The 18,848-nt window shown below is 45.5% G+C and overlaps 1 protein-coding gene across 1 annotated transcript in view; it reads right to left on the bottom strand.

Annotated features, from left to right (window-relative positions):
- CHL1 (cell adhesion molecule L1 like) overlaps nt 1-18,848 on the bottom strand; it is a 102,569-nt gene that overhangs the window by 35,245 nt on the left and 48,476 nt on the right. Inside the window, exons 2-4 of the mRNA XM_081106268.1 lie at nt 10,021-10,195; nt 5,268-5,373; nt 4,656-4,843 (exon numbers count right to left, since the gene is read on the bottom strand). Coding sequence (XP_080962394.1) covers nt 4,656-4,843; nt 5,268-5,373; nt 10,021-10,111 — 385 coding nt within the window. The 5' untranslated portion in view covers nt 10,112-10,195. The remainder of the gene's footprint in view (nt 1-4,655; nt 4,844-5,267; nt 5,374-10,020; nt 10,196-18,848) is intronic.

Below are 18,848 nucleotides of genomic sequence, written 5' to 3'. Positions count from 1 at the left end.
TTCCGGTCAAGGGCAGGTACCTTGGTTGCAGGCTCCTCCCCGGCCTGGGCCCTGGTCGGGGTGCGTGCAGGAGGCAACCAATCAATGTTTCTCTCACATCAATGTTTCTGTCTTTCCCTCTCCCTTCCACTCTCTCTAAAAATTGTTCAATGGAAAAATATCCTTGGGTGAGGATTAACAACAACAAAAATATCACTACACTTGTGTGGGTCTTGCTCAGGTGTGTCCCCCCACCCCACCCCCGCAACGTTCACCCCAGCATGAGGGCAGACGGGGCGGGGGTCTCTCTTCTCCTGCATGAGCTTCTGTGAATGTTTGGGATTAACGTCTTCAGAGGCGGCAGAGAGGTGGCCAGAATCACTGTGTATAAAGGTTTCTGTTTGCAGGGACAACAATGGGATTCTCAGCTGATGTGCTCGCCTTGGAACTTAGGTGGCTAAAGCCTTTGAGGTTACAGATGAAAACTTTAAAACGTGAGAGAGATACCTGGTAACACTCGAATCACAAAGACCTATTAATATCAAAAGAGAATCCAATCTCTGCTGCTTTAGAAAAGACTCGAGTGATGAAGGCCGTGGAACGTTCCACCTGGTCTCTGATGTATGAATTCCCTGGGAACCGGGCTGGGGTCCTCTTCAAAATACAACCGATCACAGAACACGGCCAGGTGATGAAGTCATTTCAGGAGAGACTGAACACAATGCGTCAGAAACTAATTTATTTTTCTCTTTTCTGAGCAGCAGGAACAGGAAGCAATTACCCACCACTTAGCTCAACTCCGAGAGCCGCTCTTAACGACAATGCCAGCGGGTTCCGGCCAGAATCTCCTCCCATTGCTCAGGTCTTGGCTCCATCGGCTTCCAGAGTCAGAGGACATGTTTGTAAAATCCTCTAATGGAGAATCATAGATGAGAATGTGCCCTTTCTCTCTCTGCACCAGGTCTAGCTGCTGCTTTTGCCTTTGTGTTTCCATAGCAACCATCAGAATTCAGGGTAGGGACCAGCCAACGCCATGTCTTCTACAGGGATTTTTAATAACCTCCCTGCCTCTCTCTTTCTCATCTTATTTCAGCTAATTGATTTCAGATGGATGATAGGTAGGTAGGGAGACAGATAGAAGATAGATAGATAGATAGATAGATAGATAGATAGATAGATGATGGATTGATCGATCGATCTAGTTTTATCATCCTCAACCACAATTTCCATGGTGATAATTTCTGATCCAGAATTCATTAACACTTGCGACTGAATGTCACTTCAAACCCCAACTCCTGAGGTCATTTCCAAGTTTATGTGTCACTGCTCTCCCCGTGACTATGCTACAAAGTTTCACCTACCAGCTCAGTAAGGCTAATTCCAACAAATCGGCATCCTGCATACTTATTCACTTCACGTACACAAAAGGCCCTTTGTAAAGCAAACGCAAGTGATAAAGAGAAGGAAAGAGATACCAGGAACACTCTTTCAGCCACCGCCCCTTACACAAAAAACATAATCTTGCCACAACCTGTCTGTCCCCGCTCATTCCAGGAGAGATCATTCCTCTCCTGCATTTTATTTTTATCAATCGCTTGTTTTGCACTACAAGTTTGCCACACAAAATGACACCCCTACACAATATTTCATTTTGATCGATGTCTGAACTCCCATAAATGAGACCACAGTATATGTGTCCAACCTATTCCCAAGGCTCAGCAGTCTTCCCTGCTGGGCTGTACTTTTGTCTGATTACACGACAATGTATTCACTCTCCCGGCTGGGACAGGACTGCTGTGTTTCCCAGTGTGTGGAGCTTTAACACGTCTTGTTGAAGAAAGCCTCCCGACCCTGACGTCAGGAATATTGTTAAAATACTCCTCCACTGCACAGTGCCGTCTTGAATCCACCGGGAAGGAAGCATCTCCGTGAGGTGAGAGAGAGGGCTCCAGAGGAAGGCTGTCTGCGTGGATGGTCAGCGTTTCACACCTCCCGTCTCAAAACCAGAACGAAAGAGAAGCCAGCTGGCTCTTCGCACCTCGTGTCAGAGCTGCGTGGGTTTGTTTCCCGGTTCTCTGCGCAGTTCCACGGCCTGAACACTGCCACGCGGGCTAGTGACACAGTCTTTCCATGGGGCCACATCCCCGACTTGTCCTTAGTCAAGAGATTCCACCCAATGGCCCCTCTGTCCCTCATATCCTTGAGTCAGTAGGTCACACTCCACAGACGGACAAACCAAAGCAACCAACAGAGACTTCTGTTCAGTTGTCCTATAGATCAATTCATGGAGAAGCGACATTTCAGCTTCCCTAGTCTTTCAACCCGTAAAACGGATATTTTCCCCATTTGTGTAAATCTTTGAAAATGGTTTTCATACACGTGTACACCTTTTAGCTATGAAGTTCTCACGCCTCTCTGTTGGACTGGCTTTCGGCGTCTATATTATTCTCCCCTTCACTCTCCTTTCTGTGACTTCACTGTCACCTCAAGCTAGCACGTTCATTTTCATCTCAACACGATGAAACCTAAGAAGCTGGCATCACCAACCGCCACCCTCTCTTCTGAGACCAGTGAGGATGAGAAATATGTGTCCACGCACACGATGCTCTAGCCGCGTCCGGCAAGTATCCAGTGCAGAATCTCTACCACCGTCACTTCAGAACACATTCCAGGGCCTTGGCCGTCTCTCATTTCACTTAGAAAGCACTTAGAAATATGGCTATTAATTTGCAAAGATATAAGACTTTTCTAGTTTTCATTATTGATTTCTAACTTAATTGCATAGGGTCATCTTTCTTCCCAGCTAGTAAATCACCAACTATCGAGGAAATGTGCTCTTCCGGTTTAGCGACCGTGCTGTGCTATGGTCACTGGCTGGGTCTTTAAACCTTCTAAGTGCCTGGCATGGATGACTTTTCTGCTTGAGTTCCCAAATAATGAAAAGGTAAGGCGAAATGTTTTTCATTATTATGATAGATTTGTCTATTTCTCCACGTGGTTCTATATTTTTCTTCACATAGTTTATCGCCATGTGCGCTTAGAACTAACCCAGGAAGCCTTTTTAAAAGAAGGTCTGTGGTGCCTGGCGTTAATTCAACCACGCCTGCTCTCGTTGGCATAGCATTTAGCTGGGCTATCATTTCCACCTTGTGGTTTAACAGTTCTGTATCCTCGTGCTTTAGGTGTGTTATGCTGTAAATGGCTTATGGCTTTTTATTAACTGGAGCATTTAGTCCATTTGCTTTTATCTTTAATCAGTGATATCTACCTGAATTTATTTCTAGTTTTTAAAATGTCTGCTCATCTCACTTTGTATTTTCTCTCTTTTTCTTCCTCCTCCTCACACCACATGGTTTGATAATCATTTTTTCTATACTTTTAGAGTAATTACTCTATAAATATTAAGGTGCACACGTAATGTGCAGAGTCTACATTGATCTAGCTGTTCTCGGCAATCATTTCAATCCGGTCCCCACCCCGACGTGTGGGGTAAGGCCCCCGTGTTGTGCATGTGTGTTTTAGAAGCGCGTGCCTGTTCTTCCGCTGTATCCTGCGAGCGCTTTGATGTTCTTTGAGTTCTTCAAAGCTTAGAACTCCGTGAGGAGCAACTGCCACACGGCAGCTGGTGGCAGCGTTCTACGTAAGAATCCATTCTGTGAGCCTCTGGTTCGGATCACATGGCCTTGCCTCCTCTAAGATCAGGGAAGATAGCCAGTTGTGATGGTTGGTCATCCGAGGTCCCATGAGCACGGCAGTGATGCAGTCTTAGTTTTGGTGGTAGTTACTGACCAATGACCCCCTCCAGAGTAAGCAGCTTGCGGTTTCCATGACTACTGTTTACAGCAGGCATGACTGTAAGCATCCTTCTGAGGGACTCCCACGGTGACGTCAGCTACGCTTTAGGACAGCCGTGGGCAAACTACGGCCCGCGGGCCGGATCCGGCCCGTTTGAAATGAATAAAACTAAAACAAAAAAAGACCGTACCCTTTTATGTAATGATGTTTACTTTGAATTTATATTAGTTCACACAAACACTCCATCCATGCTTTTGTTCCGGCCCTCCAGTCCAGTTTAAGAACCCATTGTGGCCCTCGAGTCAAAAAGTTTGCCCACCCCTGCTTTAGGATTAGCTCTGAGCCACCTAACCTCTAGAAGTTACCTGCGTGACTTCTCGCTAGAAGCAAGCTTTCATGCTTTCTGCTCCAGACCCTAACCTGGTGGCCCAGGGTCACGTGCTGCAGCCACGGCATGAGGGTGAGTCGCCCAGGAGGCTCTGTGGGGAACAGAACAGCTGCTCCGACGGACGGCTGCCACACCCATAGCGAACTGCCTGATTTAGGAAGGACCTGTGTGAACCCTGCTTGGGGATGACTTGTTACTGCAGCATAACTCGCTGACTCTAACTTAGTTCTCATCACGAGGCAATAGAGATTACGTTTCCCCAAATTAGACACAAGGTTACTGGCTGGAGTGCAGCAACCTCCCATTGCTTTCAAGGTCATCCATCCACTTCTACATGTCAAGACCTGGAAGAGAATTCCCCTTATAAAAAAGATATAAGGCGCACACGCGCTGATTAAACAAATAATATGTTGTTCCATTAGAGCTCAGAACAACGCCTACCGCACACTTGACAAAAACGTCTGTAAGTTGAAATCTCCACCATAATACTCACTGGGAACTATAAATTCTATTTCTTCCGACATAGCCACTCCCAGCTTGTTCGAAGCGAGGCAGCGGTACTTCCCCTGGAAGTGAGCTATCTGCCCTTCATTTGGGATCCGGAAGGTTCCTGAGTTGTTGGAGGCAATGACCCGAGGGTCGGAGAGGTCAAAGGGCTTGCCATCTTTCGTCCACGTAAATCTGCAACGAGAGCTCAGCTTAAGGACGTGGAAAAATGATATCTTATATTCAAGTATTTATACACCAATGCACAGAAGTGACAAAACCAGGACATTTAATTTCTGGCAGAAAGTATGTTGAACGGACCATCAGAGAAGACATCTGACAAGCGGCTGTAGACTGATGTGTACATCCCTCCAAATCCCTGAACTGAAGCTCAGTCCCCAGTGTGATGGGGTCAGAGGTGGGGCCGTGGGAGAGGATGAGGTCACGAGGGTGGGGTTCTCGAGAGCGGGGTCCGTGTCCCTATGAAAGAGAGCATTCTTCCCTCCCCCTACCCCCCACCCGCCACTTGAGGCTACAGAGAGTGGACGGCTGCCTTGAACCAGGAAGTGGCAGGAAAGGGGATTTTACACCTGAAGGCCTCAGGCGGGAGGCCGCTCACCTTGGCTCCGGATTGCCTTTAGCTTCACATTCGATTTGAAAATATTCATCAAAGGGAAAGGCGACTTGCTCTTTTGACTGTTTTGTGATGGTTGGAACCTGTGGAACTAAATGGTGAAAACACTGAGTGAGGTTAACTAGTTACCACAGAGGCGCTGTCACCTGCTTTCCGTGGTGACAAGAGGAAGGTCTGAACAAGTGAAAACAACAGGATGAGCCTGGCTTCCGCTGTGTGCCATGGGTTTCATGGAAGGAATGCAATTCGGTGCCACTGCTTCATGTTGCCATATATTCCATTTTATTAGAAATTAAAACTAAAAATCCTTAAAATATTTATTAGTCCATTAAAAATAATCCCATCACAGGTTGAAATAAATAACTTGTTTTATAAAAAACACAAAGTAGAATAAGAGACCTGGCATTGTTTCATTTTGCTGCAAATCTCTTTATATCCTAGAAGATGTGGGCTCTCATATATGCCTGCAGCAAATCTGTTGCTAAAATTGTTTTGCTTAAAGATATCAAGAAAAAAAAGAGGAAAATAGCCTATCAGGTGTGGCTCAGTGGTTGAGTGTCAACCTATGAACCAAGAGGTCTTGGTTTGATTCCCGGTCAGGGCACATGCCCAGGTTGTGGGTTCAATTTCCCAGTGGGGTATGCAGGAGGCAGCTGATCGATGATTCTCTCTCATCATTGATGCTTCTCTCTCTCTCTCTCTCCCTTCCTTCTCCTCTGAAATCAGATAAGAAGAAAACCCAGCCTCACACAGGTCTGTCCATGGGCGGGTAGAATATTTTCCAGTCCCATGTGGTGACTGTGGACAGTCCCCCAGAGAGTGCACCAAAACCCACTAAGTGGCAATTTCTTTTTTTTTCTTTTTTTACATTTGATACAAATGTTTTTGTTTGTTAATCCTCACCCAAGGATATTTTTCCAATGATTTTTAGAGAAAGTGGAAGGGAGGGGGAGAGGCAGGCAGAGAAGCATCTATGTGAGAGAGACACATTGATTGGTTGCCTCCTACACACACCTTCACCAGGGCCGGGATTGAGCCTGTAACTGAGCGAGGTACATGCCCCTTGACCAGGATCGAACCCGGACCCCTCAGTCCATGGGCTGACGCTCTATCCACTGAGCCAAAAAGGCCAGGGAGAGTGGCAATTTCTTCATTGCAATGCGGGGTCTGAAACCATAGCCATAAACTATTCATACTCTGTTGTCGTAAAATGTCTGATCCGTGGATTCTTCTTAATCATACATAATCTGGTAACATCACACAATAACCGTCTGGAAAAAGTATTGGTTCCCTGAGTGACAGCCATCCGCCAATCCTGATATATTTCATTACACAGTATTCCAAATTCACTTTTGTCAATATCCTCACTCATCGGACCAGAAAAGCCGTCCCTGTCGGGGAGCTGTCAGGCTCCGAGTGGAGACTATTGGTTTGCTAATTGTATCAATGAAACACATATTGTCAGCTGTCCACCTTGACGTGACAGGGTCCACTGATCCACTGGGAGTAACATCTGCCACGTACCCGTTCCTGTAATCTCGGTCTGTTGTGTTCTTTGGAGTAAAAATGGTGCTCACGCCACGACTCGGTGAAGGAGTGGGACCATCTGGGCCTTTGGTCAGAGGCAGAACCACTTTATGTGGATGTCCTGGTTCAGCCACAGATTATGAAGAAGAATGTGCTCAAGAATGGACACTGAATAAGAGCAGCAATGTTTAAGTGCTTCACCAAGGACAATCTTTATTAAAATTTATTTTTTATTGATTTCCGAGAGGAAGGGAGAGAGAGGAGGGATAGAAACATCAATGATGAGAGAGAATCATTGACCGGCTGCCTCCTGGGCGTCCCCTCCTGGGGGATCCAGCCCACAGCCCAGGCATGTGGCCTGACCAGGAATTGAACCGTGACCTCCTGGTTCATAGGTCAATGCTCAGCCACTGAGCCACGCTGGCCTGGCTGCACAAGGACAATCTTAAGCAAAACATTTGTTTTGTTTTGTTTTACTGAGAGGAGATGGTTGTGCAGAACACCCTGCCTGCTGGCCCAGCTGGCTGCCAACACCTTGATCTCTGCCAGGGTGACACCAACTACCCCCGTTGCTTTGGTAACATAAAGCACCTGTTTGTGCAGCAAAAAGCAACAATGCCAGGCGGTGTTACTGCGAAAGGTCTGATCACAGACTGCCCGGATGTGCCCCTGGGACTGGAGAGGTACTAGGGTCACCTATCATGGACGCTCAGCCTAGGACAATAACTCCATGGCACTTCCAATTTTAAAATTCTGTTTTCTGTATCTGTGCCTAATGAATCTGATAATCATGTTTTACTAACTTAGGGGCATTAGCCTAGGTTCAGGCTTTATCCACTGGGTACTGGTAAGTATTTTAATAACATCCATATCTGCACGGACAGTTACCTTGCTTCTGGTTAATGCTCTGTCTAAGTCAAGCAGGTCTTGAGCTGAATGCATATTCGTGTTGCTCACATTTTACTACCGTTATAAATGGCGCACAATAGCCACGGTCCCTGAGATATCAGCTAATGGCTTGTGAACAACTTGTTTGTGAGAGCATTATTCTCTCCTAAATTTGCTAAGGTTGTAAAGTCTCAGCATAACTAATTATTCCAGGAATGGAGCTCACCACCTCTGGGTGTTTATAAGAATAGATATTCTACATTATAAATTCTTTCTCCATAATTAGGCCAATTACACAGACACCAGACGTGCTGACATTCAATTTGAATACCTGCCTCCGTTTCATTTGCTCCAGAGTCCTGAAATAAATGGGTAATATTCACTTGCTCTGAAAACAAGTCATTAATATTTTATAACAATTGTTGGCTCAGGACGGTGCGCCACGAAAACGCCTAAGTTGCTGAGACAACCGGAATGAAAATGAGCATTGCGGACGGAGACAAAAATCTCACACCTTCACCCCCAATGGACCCAAGGAGGGAAGATGGAGAGGACGCGAATGTTCTCAGAGAGGAGGGAGACTGTGAGTCGGGAACTGGCCTGGGGCAAGTGTGAAGTGAGCCCCTTTCCCTCGAGGATCACGGAGAACTCGATCCGAGTGCGGCACTGCTACTCAAAGCAAAAGAACCTCCCAAGGACGAATTCCTTCAGGCCCTTCCCCACATTCCTACAGCGAGGCTGGCGTACAGTGTGTGTGAGCCGGCAGATTCACCTCGACTTAGACGGCCTCTTCTGGTCCCAGTGGGACTGTCTGGGTTTTTGAAGGGCTAGCAGCTGCATATTCGACTCTCTGAGGCCCAGACTAATTCTCCAGAACTCGGACGGCCTGGAGGCCCTTACCAAGGCGGAGAGCCTCAGGAGCCCCAGCACACATTGCTTATAACTCTCAAAGTCACAGGCGGAAACCCAGGGGGATAAGCCTTGAACTTCATGGACAAAATATCTAAGTAACTTCTCAAGGGTCTCTTTATGTCCCATGAGCTTATCACACAAGGGAATGTCCCCAAATTCCTACACTGGAGTTAACATGCTCTACATACATTGCATTTGCAGATGTAGGGGCAGAAACAGAATGTTGGGGACCAGCTAGAATTGTAGGCAATATTAATCCTGTTCTGTTAACTATGATTGGTTTATTTTGATTAAAGAAGCCACATTCTAACCTGGCTGGCAGCTGCATGTGGGGCCTGGGAGCTCACCTGGAAATGCAGCCCGTCCTCCCCCTCAGGGAGCTGCCTATGCTCATGGAAAGATTAACAACCTGTTGCAGAAAGCAGAGCTGCCAGCTCTTTGAAGACCCCCAGCCCTTGCACATCACTAGTCCTTTGAGGATCCCCAGCCCCTATTCCCTGTAAAGTGCCCATTTGGCCTACCCTTTGCCTACTTCCCATGTAATCTTTGTCCTTCCACCCAATATTAACACCTGGCTGATAGTGAGGTGGGGGGCAGAGCAGATTTTTTTGAATGACCTCCTGCTCTCCCATGCTGCCAGCGGGACTGGAATCAACACTCATATATGATTCAACCCTGTCTCTGCTGAACTGGCTCAAGTAGTGACAGGCAGTCGGACCCCCTGATTGTCTGGTTACACAGACACATTGTTTTTTTTGAGTTTTTAATTATTCTCACTTAATTAAACAGATTTACGATTTTTTAGACCTGCATTCATCTTACCAACATATGCTAGGATGTAAACTTCCATAAAAACCACTGACGGAGCTCTTGCTGTAAATTCACAGGACAAGGTACCTACATCTGCAGCGGGTGCCGTCAGACGTGTGTGTTTGCACACTATAAAAACGGCTGCTTAACACTTTCCTATCTCATTTTTCATTCCTACACATATAGTCATTTTTTAAAAGAATACGAAGTTTATTCATTTCCTTTTTTTGTTATGATTGGTTGGGTACCAGTAATTTCTAAATCATACTTGTCCCTAAAATAAACTAACCTGAGTATATAAAAGGAGCAGCTGTTGGTTGTACTTGAGACTATCTTATACGGCAAAATACCTCCTAATCTCTAGCCTATGTTCCCATAGGCCAAGCCTGCAGGGCGGCAAAAGGCCTGGGCTGCAAGGAATGGCGTCGGGCAGCGCAGTGCAAGCCACGCGAACACCCAGGAAGACACAGGCAGATTCTGACGGAGTGCTGGGAAATACACAGAGATATGGTCGAAACGCCTCCTCGATCTAGACGTGTCCGACGTGAAATCAAAATGCACATGAGATCCCTGAGAGCCGGTACTGAGGCCGTCACCCTACCTGAGAGCGGGATCTCAGAGGCGCTGGCGAAATGCAAGAGGAGGGACAGGAGAGAGAAGATGGCTCCGCCGGCGCAGGGCAGCCGCTCCATTGCTCTTCCGGGAGGAGGACGCGCAGAGGACGGGGCTCTGTTCCCTCTGCCCTTCCGGTGAAAGCGGAGGGGAATGGGGTTGACCTGGAAATGCAGAAAAAAATACAGAGTAACACAGACTGGCAGCTATATACCCTAAAATGTCAACATCACAGAAATTAAATATATTTTTCTGTTTTGTTGTTGTTAATCCTCACCCGAGGATATTTTTCCATAGATTTTTTCGAGAGACTGGAAGGGAGGGGTGGAGACAGAGAGAGAGAAACATCGGTGTGAGAGAGACACACCCATTGGTGGCCTGGATAGGGCTTCCATTAGTAATAAAAAATATTTTCAAATGTGTCTTTACGGAAAGAAGTACTCCGATCCACAAAATAAAATGTGTTAAAAACAACTGCTTTCATTATGAAAAGCTGAGCGTTGCCAAACTGCAAACACTAGTTCTACCCACTGGGAAAAGCTTGGCGACACTCAACTGTGTGGCTGTTTCTAAGGGGGAAAGTATGAGGGAAAGTTTCTAAGGGGGAAAGTATGAGGGGAACACCGTAATGCCTTGTCCTTCAAAGTTTCCTGGTCCTTCTCGCTTCGAAACACATCGAGAACAGTGATCCGAGTTCACTGTTGAGAGCTATGTATCACTCGTCACCTGCAATCTATTATTTAATATTCTCTGCCATTAATATTCAATGCCGATTTCTTTAAGGCCATCGCATGTGCCTGTTTAATGAGCTGTCCTATTTGTGAAGGGAAAGGCTTCCAAAACCATGATGCTATTAGGAAACCACATTTCCAGATTAATACATCATCCTACCCTGAAATGGAGCATAGAAACAACCAGGGGCCTCGTAAGGGAGGGAGGGCAGGCTGTTTCAATTAATCTCCCGGTGCCTCTAACAGCCACAGTAAAATAGCCTTGGGTGCTAATTGCTCAATAGCAATGATCTGACTTTTGTAACGACATGGTCTTGATCCAAGAATGTCTCTTCCACAAAAAGAAAGGAACATTGAGCTCCTAGCTTAAAATGAGACTGTAAGGGCCCAGCTGGCGTGGCTCAGGGGTTGAGCATCGACCTATGAACCAGGAGGACACAGTTCCATTCCCAGTCAGGGCACATGCCCAGGTTGCGGGCTCCATGCCCAGTGTGGGGTGTGCAGGAGGCAGCTGATCAATGATTCTATCTCACCATTAATGTTTCTATCTCTCTCTCCCCCTCCCTTCCTCTCAGAAATCAATAAAAATGTATTTTTAAAAAACCATAGTCACCACCCACATCACTACACATCAATGAGGAGAGAGAATCATTGATCACCTGCCTCCTACATGCCCCACACTGGGGAATGAGCCAGCAACCCAGGCATGTGCCCTAACCGGGAACTGAACCATGACCTCCTGGTTCATAGGTCAACACTCAACCATTGAGCCACACCAGCTGGGCAGTAAGTACACTTTGAAACAGAAAGATCGCTACACAATTATATTCCCATCCATCTTTCTTCTAAGACTCTGAGTCTGAGGCCGCACACCCGATGAAAGCATTCATGGAATCTCAGGATGGAGCTGGAACCAAGACAAGAAAATACACTAAAACATGTCTGAGAGCCAGTGACCTCAAGCTGATGTCTGACTGGCCGGGTCCAATGCATCACCCCTGGTCAAGAAAAAGAACCAATGAGTTTTCGTGAATTGGACCGGGTGGTTTACATCACCCTCCTCTCCCCACTCATCCTGGGGAGGAAGAGGTCATCCTGACATGGAACTCAAAGGAAACAGATGTCTTAGTGGCCAAAGGGGACCCTTCTCGCCAGACTCTGGTGCCCTGGAGAGATTAGTGTGATCGGGATTGAGAACACGCTTGTTTCCAGAACGGAAACACGGGCCGACATGCATACTGCACAGGAGTGCCCCAACATGACGACACGGAAAATCAGCCCTTGTTTCTCCAGAATGACAGCCCCTAACACACATGCATCCTCCACGTTACAGGGGCCTCAGATTGCCCACATGTTCCTCAAACAGAACCACTCACTTACATTCATCTTCTGCTCTAAGAAGTGGGTGTGTGTGTGTGTGGTGGGGCCGGGGGGGGGACTTGGCCTCTGTCCATTCGCCCGGCCTCCCTCTACACGCAAAGGCACTCTGGCCTGCTGACCAGTGAACGGGAGCGTGACGTGTGTAAGGCACGGCCCTGAGTCAGCAGGTGACATCCACAGCCTTCCTGTGCGGCCCGGGGGCGCCCACCTTCCTGGCTCATCTGCACACGGGACAGAAGCATCGCTGCCCGTAGCATAGGGTGAGGTCAAGTGAGGTCACACGTTTGTCAGACGTAACAGAACAACGGATGGAATGTACACGGCACACTAACGTCAACCGTGTATTGCACTGTGTGTTCACCACCCACATCACGTCTCCTTCCACCACCATTGATCACACTCTACTCTCTTCCACCTCCCCCACCCCCTCCCTCTGAGAATCACCACACTGTTGTCTGTGTCCATGAGGTCTTTTTTTTTTTTTTTTTTTTTTTTTTTGCTTCCTCCCTCCACCAGCCATCTCTACAGGAGGCTCTGGGTGCAGAGCGGAAGGGGCTACACTGACCCCTCCACCGGAGAATCAAGTGCTGTTCCGGCCACACTGAATTCTAATGTCGGGATGAACTCGGAGCATCTCAATTTTAAACAAGACTTTTCGACTCAGGAAGCTTAAAACAGATCAGCAACTTTCATTACAGTCGCAGGAAGGGATACATTATCACCATGGCGTCCAAAGCGAAGATTTAAGAATGACGGAGTGGGTTTGTGTTAGTATAACAGTCAGGGACAGCGCTCTCACTTAGAATGGTTTACATTTCATTTTCCTTCCGCACACAGGGCTCAGCAATCCCTGAGCTGCAGAAGCGAGCACTGATGGCCGGAACTGGACCTGCTCACGATGGCAATGGGGCGGACCTGTCCCCTCATGAAACGCCTCTTGGTGACTGTCAGGCCGGGTAAACGACTCCCCAGTTCCGCAGTCAGGGCTGCCAGGGAGGAAGCCCACACATCACCCAACACCGTGAAACTGGGGAAGGATAAACATAAAGAAAATTAAGAGGCTTTTGTTCCGCCTCCTGCTTGGGGAAGACCATGCATCAATTTACAAGTGTCATAAACACAGGAATGCTGAGATAACTGTTAATGGCTTTCTGCTCTGAAAACAAAGGGAATATTGTACATCTGGCCATATCCATTCACACTGTTTCATGTCACTGACGTGACAAAGGAGTGGCTCCCAGCGATAATCCATCCTCCGCAGAAGAGCAAAGAAATGCAGACTTTTCTCTAAGCAACCTGATCGCATTGGGAAAATGTCAGCTTTCACTGATAATTATGTTGGATAGACCAGTATCATTAATAACACCATTGATTTAATTAAATGGCAAGAGACTGCGGTTGAGCTCCAGCAGGAACAGAATTGCACATACGTAACCAATATTTTTGGTTTCCCCTTTTATTTACTCATACACACAAATTCTTACTGAGGAGAATCTGTACTGACATTTAATTCAGATTCTTTCCTAATGGAGGGAAAGAAAGGAAGCCACCCAAATCCAGACCGTGTGCTGCAGGAAAGGAGACCTGGCCTTCCATCCTGGCTCAGCACCGTTCCCGGTGCCTTGTACACCGTCCTGCCCAGGGGGGCAGTTTTTGTTAATTGAGGAAGAGCACAGATGTGATGGGGGCAGAAACAGAATATTGGGGATCAGCTATAATTGTAAGAAATATCAATCCTGCTCTGTTTACCATGGTTTTGTTCTGGTTAAAGAAGGCACATTCTAACCTGGCTGGAGTTGTATGGGACCTGGGAGCTCACCTGGAAATGCAGCCCATCCTCCCCATCAGGGAGCTGCCTATTGTCATGGAAAGATTAACAACCTTGTTGCAGAAAGCAGAGCCGCCAGCCCTTTGAAGACCCCGTTTGCCTACTTCCCCATGTAACCTTTGTCCTTCCACCCAATACAAGCAGTGGCTTATGGTGGGGTAGAGAGAAGATTTCTGTGGATGACCCGCTGCTTTCCCATGCTGCTGGCAGGATTGGAATAAGCACTCATATATGATTCAACCCTGTCTCTGCTGAATTGGCTCCAGTAGTGACGGGCAGCACAGACCCATTGATAGTCCAGTTACAGATGCACTAAAACATACACGATTCAGGTGTACAGCTCAGTGAATTTTTACATAAGTTTAAATTCGTGTAACCACTTCACCTTTTACAGGTTCTCGTCCCAGGAGCAGTCCACTGCCTTCATTCCCAGCAGATTTCCAGTTCCTGAGAGAGATCTGTGTGTATGCCTCTAACTACTGGATCCAACCAGGTGGCATCTCCCCCGGGTGGCGTGTGGGTTAGGTGGGGGACAGGTGGGTGGTCGCCGTCACTGGGGAGTGTTACTGGCTTTCATGGGCAGGAACCATGGACCCTGAATGGCCTGCAGAGCTCAGCAAAGTCCCGCCCAGGGAAGAGCTGCCCCTCCTGGCATGCCTGCACCCCCGCCCCAGCCCCACTGCGCGCCACCCTGGGGTCAGGGTCCTGCTCACGAGAAGGTGAAGTGGTCCACGCACTGGGGATATGCTATGCGCTGAAAAGTTTCACTGCACATCAGCCTATAAAAGCTGGGAACTTTATTTCGCTTTATTCGGGTTTCCACAAACGTATTTGACTATGAAAGTGTGTGTGTGTGTGTGTGTGTGTGTGTGTGTGACTTTTATCAAAATCCACATGTGGAAAAAAACTGCTTATGAAGCACCATCAGCAAATAATAACTGTTAACTGTAACATATCAATAATAATAGCTAAATGACTTTGTTTAGTTCTTATGTGTCATAATTGCTTTTATATATGAACAACCCATTTAATTCTCACATCTCCCTGATGTAGACATAATCTATAATAATAAAAGTGTAATATGCTAATTAGACCAGATGACCTTCTGGATGAAGCCGGGGCTGCGAGGGAAGCCCGGGTCCCGGGTACCAGAGGGAAGACGGTACCAGCAGCTGGGGGAAGGAAGGCCTACTCTTGCATGAATTTCGTGCATCAGGCCTCTAGTATTATAATAATTATGTCCACTTTCTATATAATGAAACTGAAATTCAGAATGCCCAAAGTCATACAACTAAGTTAAAACCAAAAGAATCTCGCTCAGCTGGTGTAGCTCAGTGGTTGAGCATTGACCTATGAACCAGGAGGTCACAGTTCGATTCCCAGTCAGGGCCCATGCCCGGGTTATGGGCTGTATCTCCCAGTAGGGGACATGTAGGAGGCAGTCAATCAATGAATCTCTCATCATTGATGTTTCTCTCTCTCTCTCCCTCTCCCTTCCTCCACGAAATCAATAATAATACATTTAAAAAACAACAATGGAGTCTCTTTCTAGCACAATGGTGTTTATTATACATACAACCATTTGGATATAATAATCTTCAAGTTTAAAGATATTTATTTACCATCAGTTACAATAAAACTAGAATAAAGCCTATCAAATTAAGTAAGAAATATATGGAACAACTATAGAAATTTTCCTACTGATTTATTCCATCAGTTATTGACTATTACCTCCTTAAAAAATTGACTACAATCCCAGCAACAACACAGCGCTGGTAACTAACTATTACGCAGCCAGCTCTGGGCAGTAAACTTCCACTGGACAGAGAGGCCCTATAGCCTCAGAGGCCAACCCCAAAACACTGCCACCCAGAGGCTGACCCACAAACTGACTCTTTGCTAAACACAAAATAAGGCAGTCTGGGAAACAAAAGCGGTCTGCTTTAAAATAAGGACTGTGGTTTACAACACAGAGGAACAGTGTATCGCAGGGAAACTCAACACTCTCCTGAATACCTGGCAGGTCTAAGGCGAGCCACACTGAAGAATAGAAGAACCAAGGGACCTTCACTACTGCAATTTTTTTTTTCCACCTTTTAACTAAGAAACCAATTTTTTTTCTTTTTTTTTTTTTCTTCTTTTTTTTTTTCTTTTCTTTCTTTTTTTTTTTTTTCTTCTTTTTCCATCACCTGATTTTACCCTTTTAATTACTACCTTCTTATTTTTAACCAGTATTACTACTGCTACCATTTTACCATTTTTTAAAGTGCCATTTTATTTTCTCTTTATTTTATTTTGGGATTAGTGTTCTCCATTCTATTTTCATCGTTATATTATTGGTTGTTTCTAGTTTGCATTCATCTCCAGGGAGCTGTTGCTGCAATTTGTTGGGATTAATGGCTGTTCTATAGGAGTATTCTCCTCATATAAAAAGTCTCTTCCCCTCTTCCACTTCATTCTCTCTTTTCGCTCTTTTTTTTTTTTTCTTTTCTTTTCTCGCGTTTATTTTCCCCCCTTCTTTTTCCAAATTTCATTTTTGCACTCCTTTTTTTTTTGGTCCCTACTGTTCTTTTCTTTCTCTCTTTTATCTTTTTCTCTTTCTTCTTCCTTGTTCCCTAATTCTCTTAATTCGGGTGATCACCTTTATTTGGGGTTATTAATATCGTGAATATATTTGTGTATAGTGCCAGGTACGTGGTGCCTTGTTGTGTTGTATTTTGTGCCTTTAAATCAACGCAGCAGGTCCAAGCAACAGCAATCTCCTGAGCAACACACCCTCTGCCGAGGAACAGCAGCTGTACGTGAAACCTCGCCCCACCAGCCAGAAGAGCCACCACAGCTGTGAACAGAACCCACCAGAGGAGCTGCTGCCAACTGAAGAGCAGCTGCTACCGCAACCGCCCGAAGAGCAACCACAGATCAAGGAGTCACTGCCACCAAGGGAGCAACCACTGAACGACTCAACATCTAGATATGTCAGTGAGATCAAACATGGGTAGACAAAGAAACCCCCAAAGGAAAGAGAAGGAGGACTCTCCAGAAAAGCAGCTAAGTAATACAGAGGCATGCAACATGACAGAAAAAGAATTCAGAATAAGGGTCCTAGAGTGCATAAACCGGATGGAGGAAAAAATCGACAACCTCTGCAAGAAGCAAGATGAAACAGATGAAAAAATCGATAACATATGGAAGAAGCTAGAAGAAACAGATGAAAAAATCAACAACTTAAGTAAGACCCAAGAAGAAATGAAGAGTGATATAGCTGCAATGAAAAACTCCATTGAAAGTATCAACAGTAGACTAGGAGAAGCGGAGGACCGAATTAGTGAATTAGAAGACAAGGAAGCAAAACACACCCAAAATGTACTGCAATTGGAGAAAAAAATTAAAAGACAGGAGGAGAGCCTAAGGGAGCTTTGGGACAACATGAAACGAAACAACATACGAATAATAGGAGTACCAGAACAACAAAAGGATGAACAAGGATTAGAAAACCTATTAGAAGAAATAATATCAGAAAACTTCCCTGAGGTGGGGAAGAAAAAAGTCACACATGCCCAGAGAGTACCAAACAAGGTGAACCCGAAAAGACCCACACCAAGACACATCATAATTACCATGGCAAATGTTCAGGACAAAGAGAGAATCTTACAGGCTTCAAGAGAGAGACGGAAAGTTACATACAAGGGCTCTCCCATTAGATTGTCAAATGATTTCTCAACAGAAACACATCAGGCCAGAAAAGAATGGACTGAAATTTACAAAGTGATGCAAAGCAAAGGACTGAATCCAAGAATACTCTATCCAGCAAGGCTATCATTCAAACTTGAAGGGGAAATAAGAAGCTTCACAGACAAAAAAAGGCTAAGGGAGTTTATCACCACCAAGCCAGCAATGCAAGGAATGCTAAAGGGACTGGTATAAAAATAAGAAATAAAAAGCTCAGAAAGAAAACAGCCACACAAAAACAGAAATGGCTACAAACAAGTACCTTTCAATAATAACTTTAAACGTAAACGGACTAAATGCTCCAAACAAAAGACATCGAGTGGCTGAATGGATAAAAAAACATGACCCATACATCTGCTGTCTACAAGAAACCCACCTCATTAGAAGGGACTCACACAGACTGAAAGTGAAAGGATGGAAAAATATCTTTCAGGCAAATGGAAAGGAAAAGAAAGCTGGGGTAGCAATACTTATATCGGACAAAATAGACCTCAAAGTGAAGGCCATAACAAGAGATAAGGAAGGCCACTTCATAATACTAAAGGGATCAATACAACAAGAAGATATAACTCTGGTAAACATATATGCACCCAATGCAGGAGCACCCAAATTCATAAAAAAACTCCTGGAAGATATCAAAGGAGAGATCGACAACAATACAATCATAGTAGGGGACTTTAATACACCACTGACAGCACCGGATAAGCCCTCTAAACAAACAATCAGCAAAGATACAGCAATCCTAAATGACTCACTAGATCAGATGGACTTAATAGACATCTTCAGAACACTCCACCCCAAAGCCAGGGAATATACATTCTACTCAAATGCTCATAAGACATATTCAAAAATAGACCATATATTGGGTCACAAGCAAAGTATCCCCAAATTCAAGAAGATTGAAATCATAAAAAGCATCTTCACAGACCACGATGGCATAATATTAGAAATAAACTACAATAAAAACAACCAAAAATACTCAAACACCTGGAAGCTGAATAGCATGCTATTAAATATTGATTGGGTTACCAATGAGATCAAAGAAGAAATTAAAAACATCCTGGAAACTAATGACAATGAAAACACAACAATCCAAAACCTATGGGACACAATGAAAGCAGTCTTGAGAGGGAAGTTTATAGCTCTACA

The sequence above is a fragment of the Myotis nattereri genome, assembly GCF_964212035.1.
Source record: "Myotis nattereri genome assembly, chromosome: 14".
Lineage (NCBI taxonomy): Eukaryota > Metazoa > Chordata > Mammalia > Chiroptera > Vespertilionidae > Myotis > Myotis nattereri.
The sequence above is the reverse complement of the archived record's forward strand: the minus strand, read 5'-3'. Positions and strand labels throughout refer to the sequence as shown.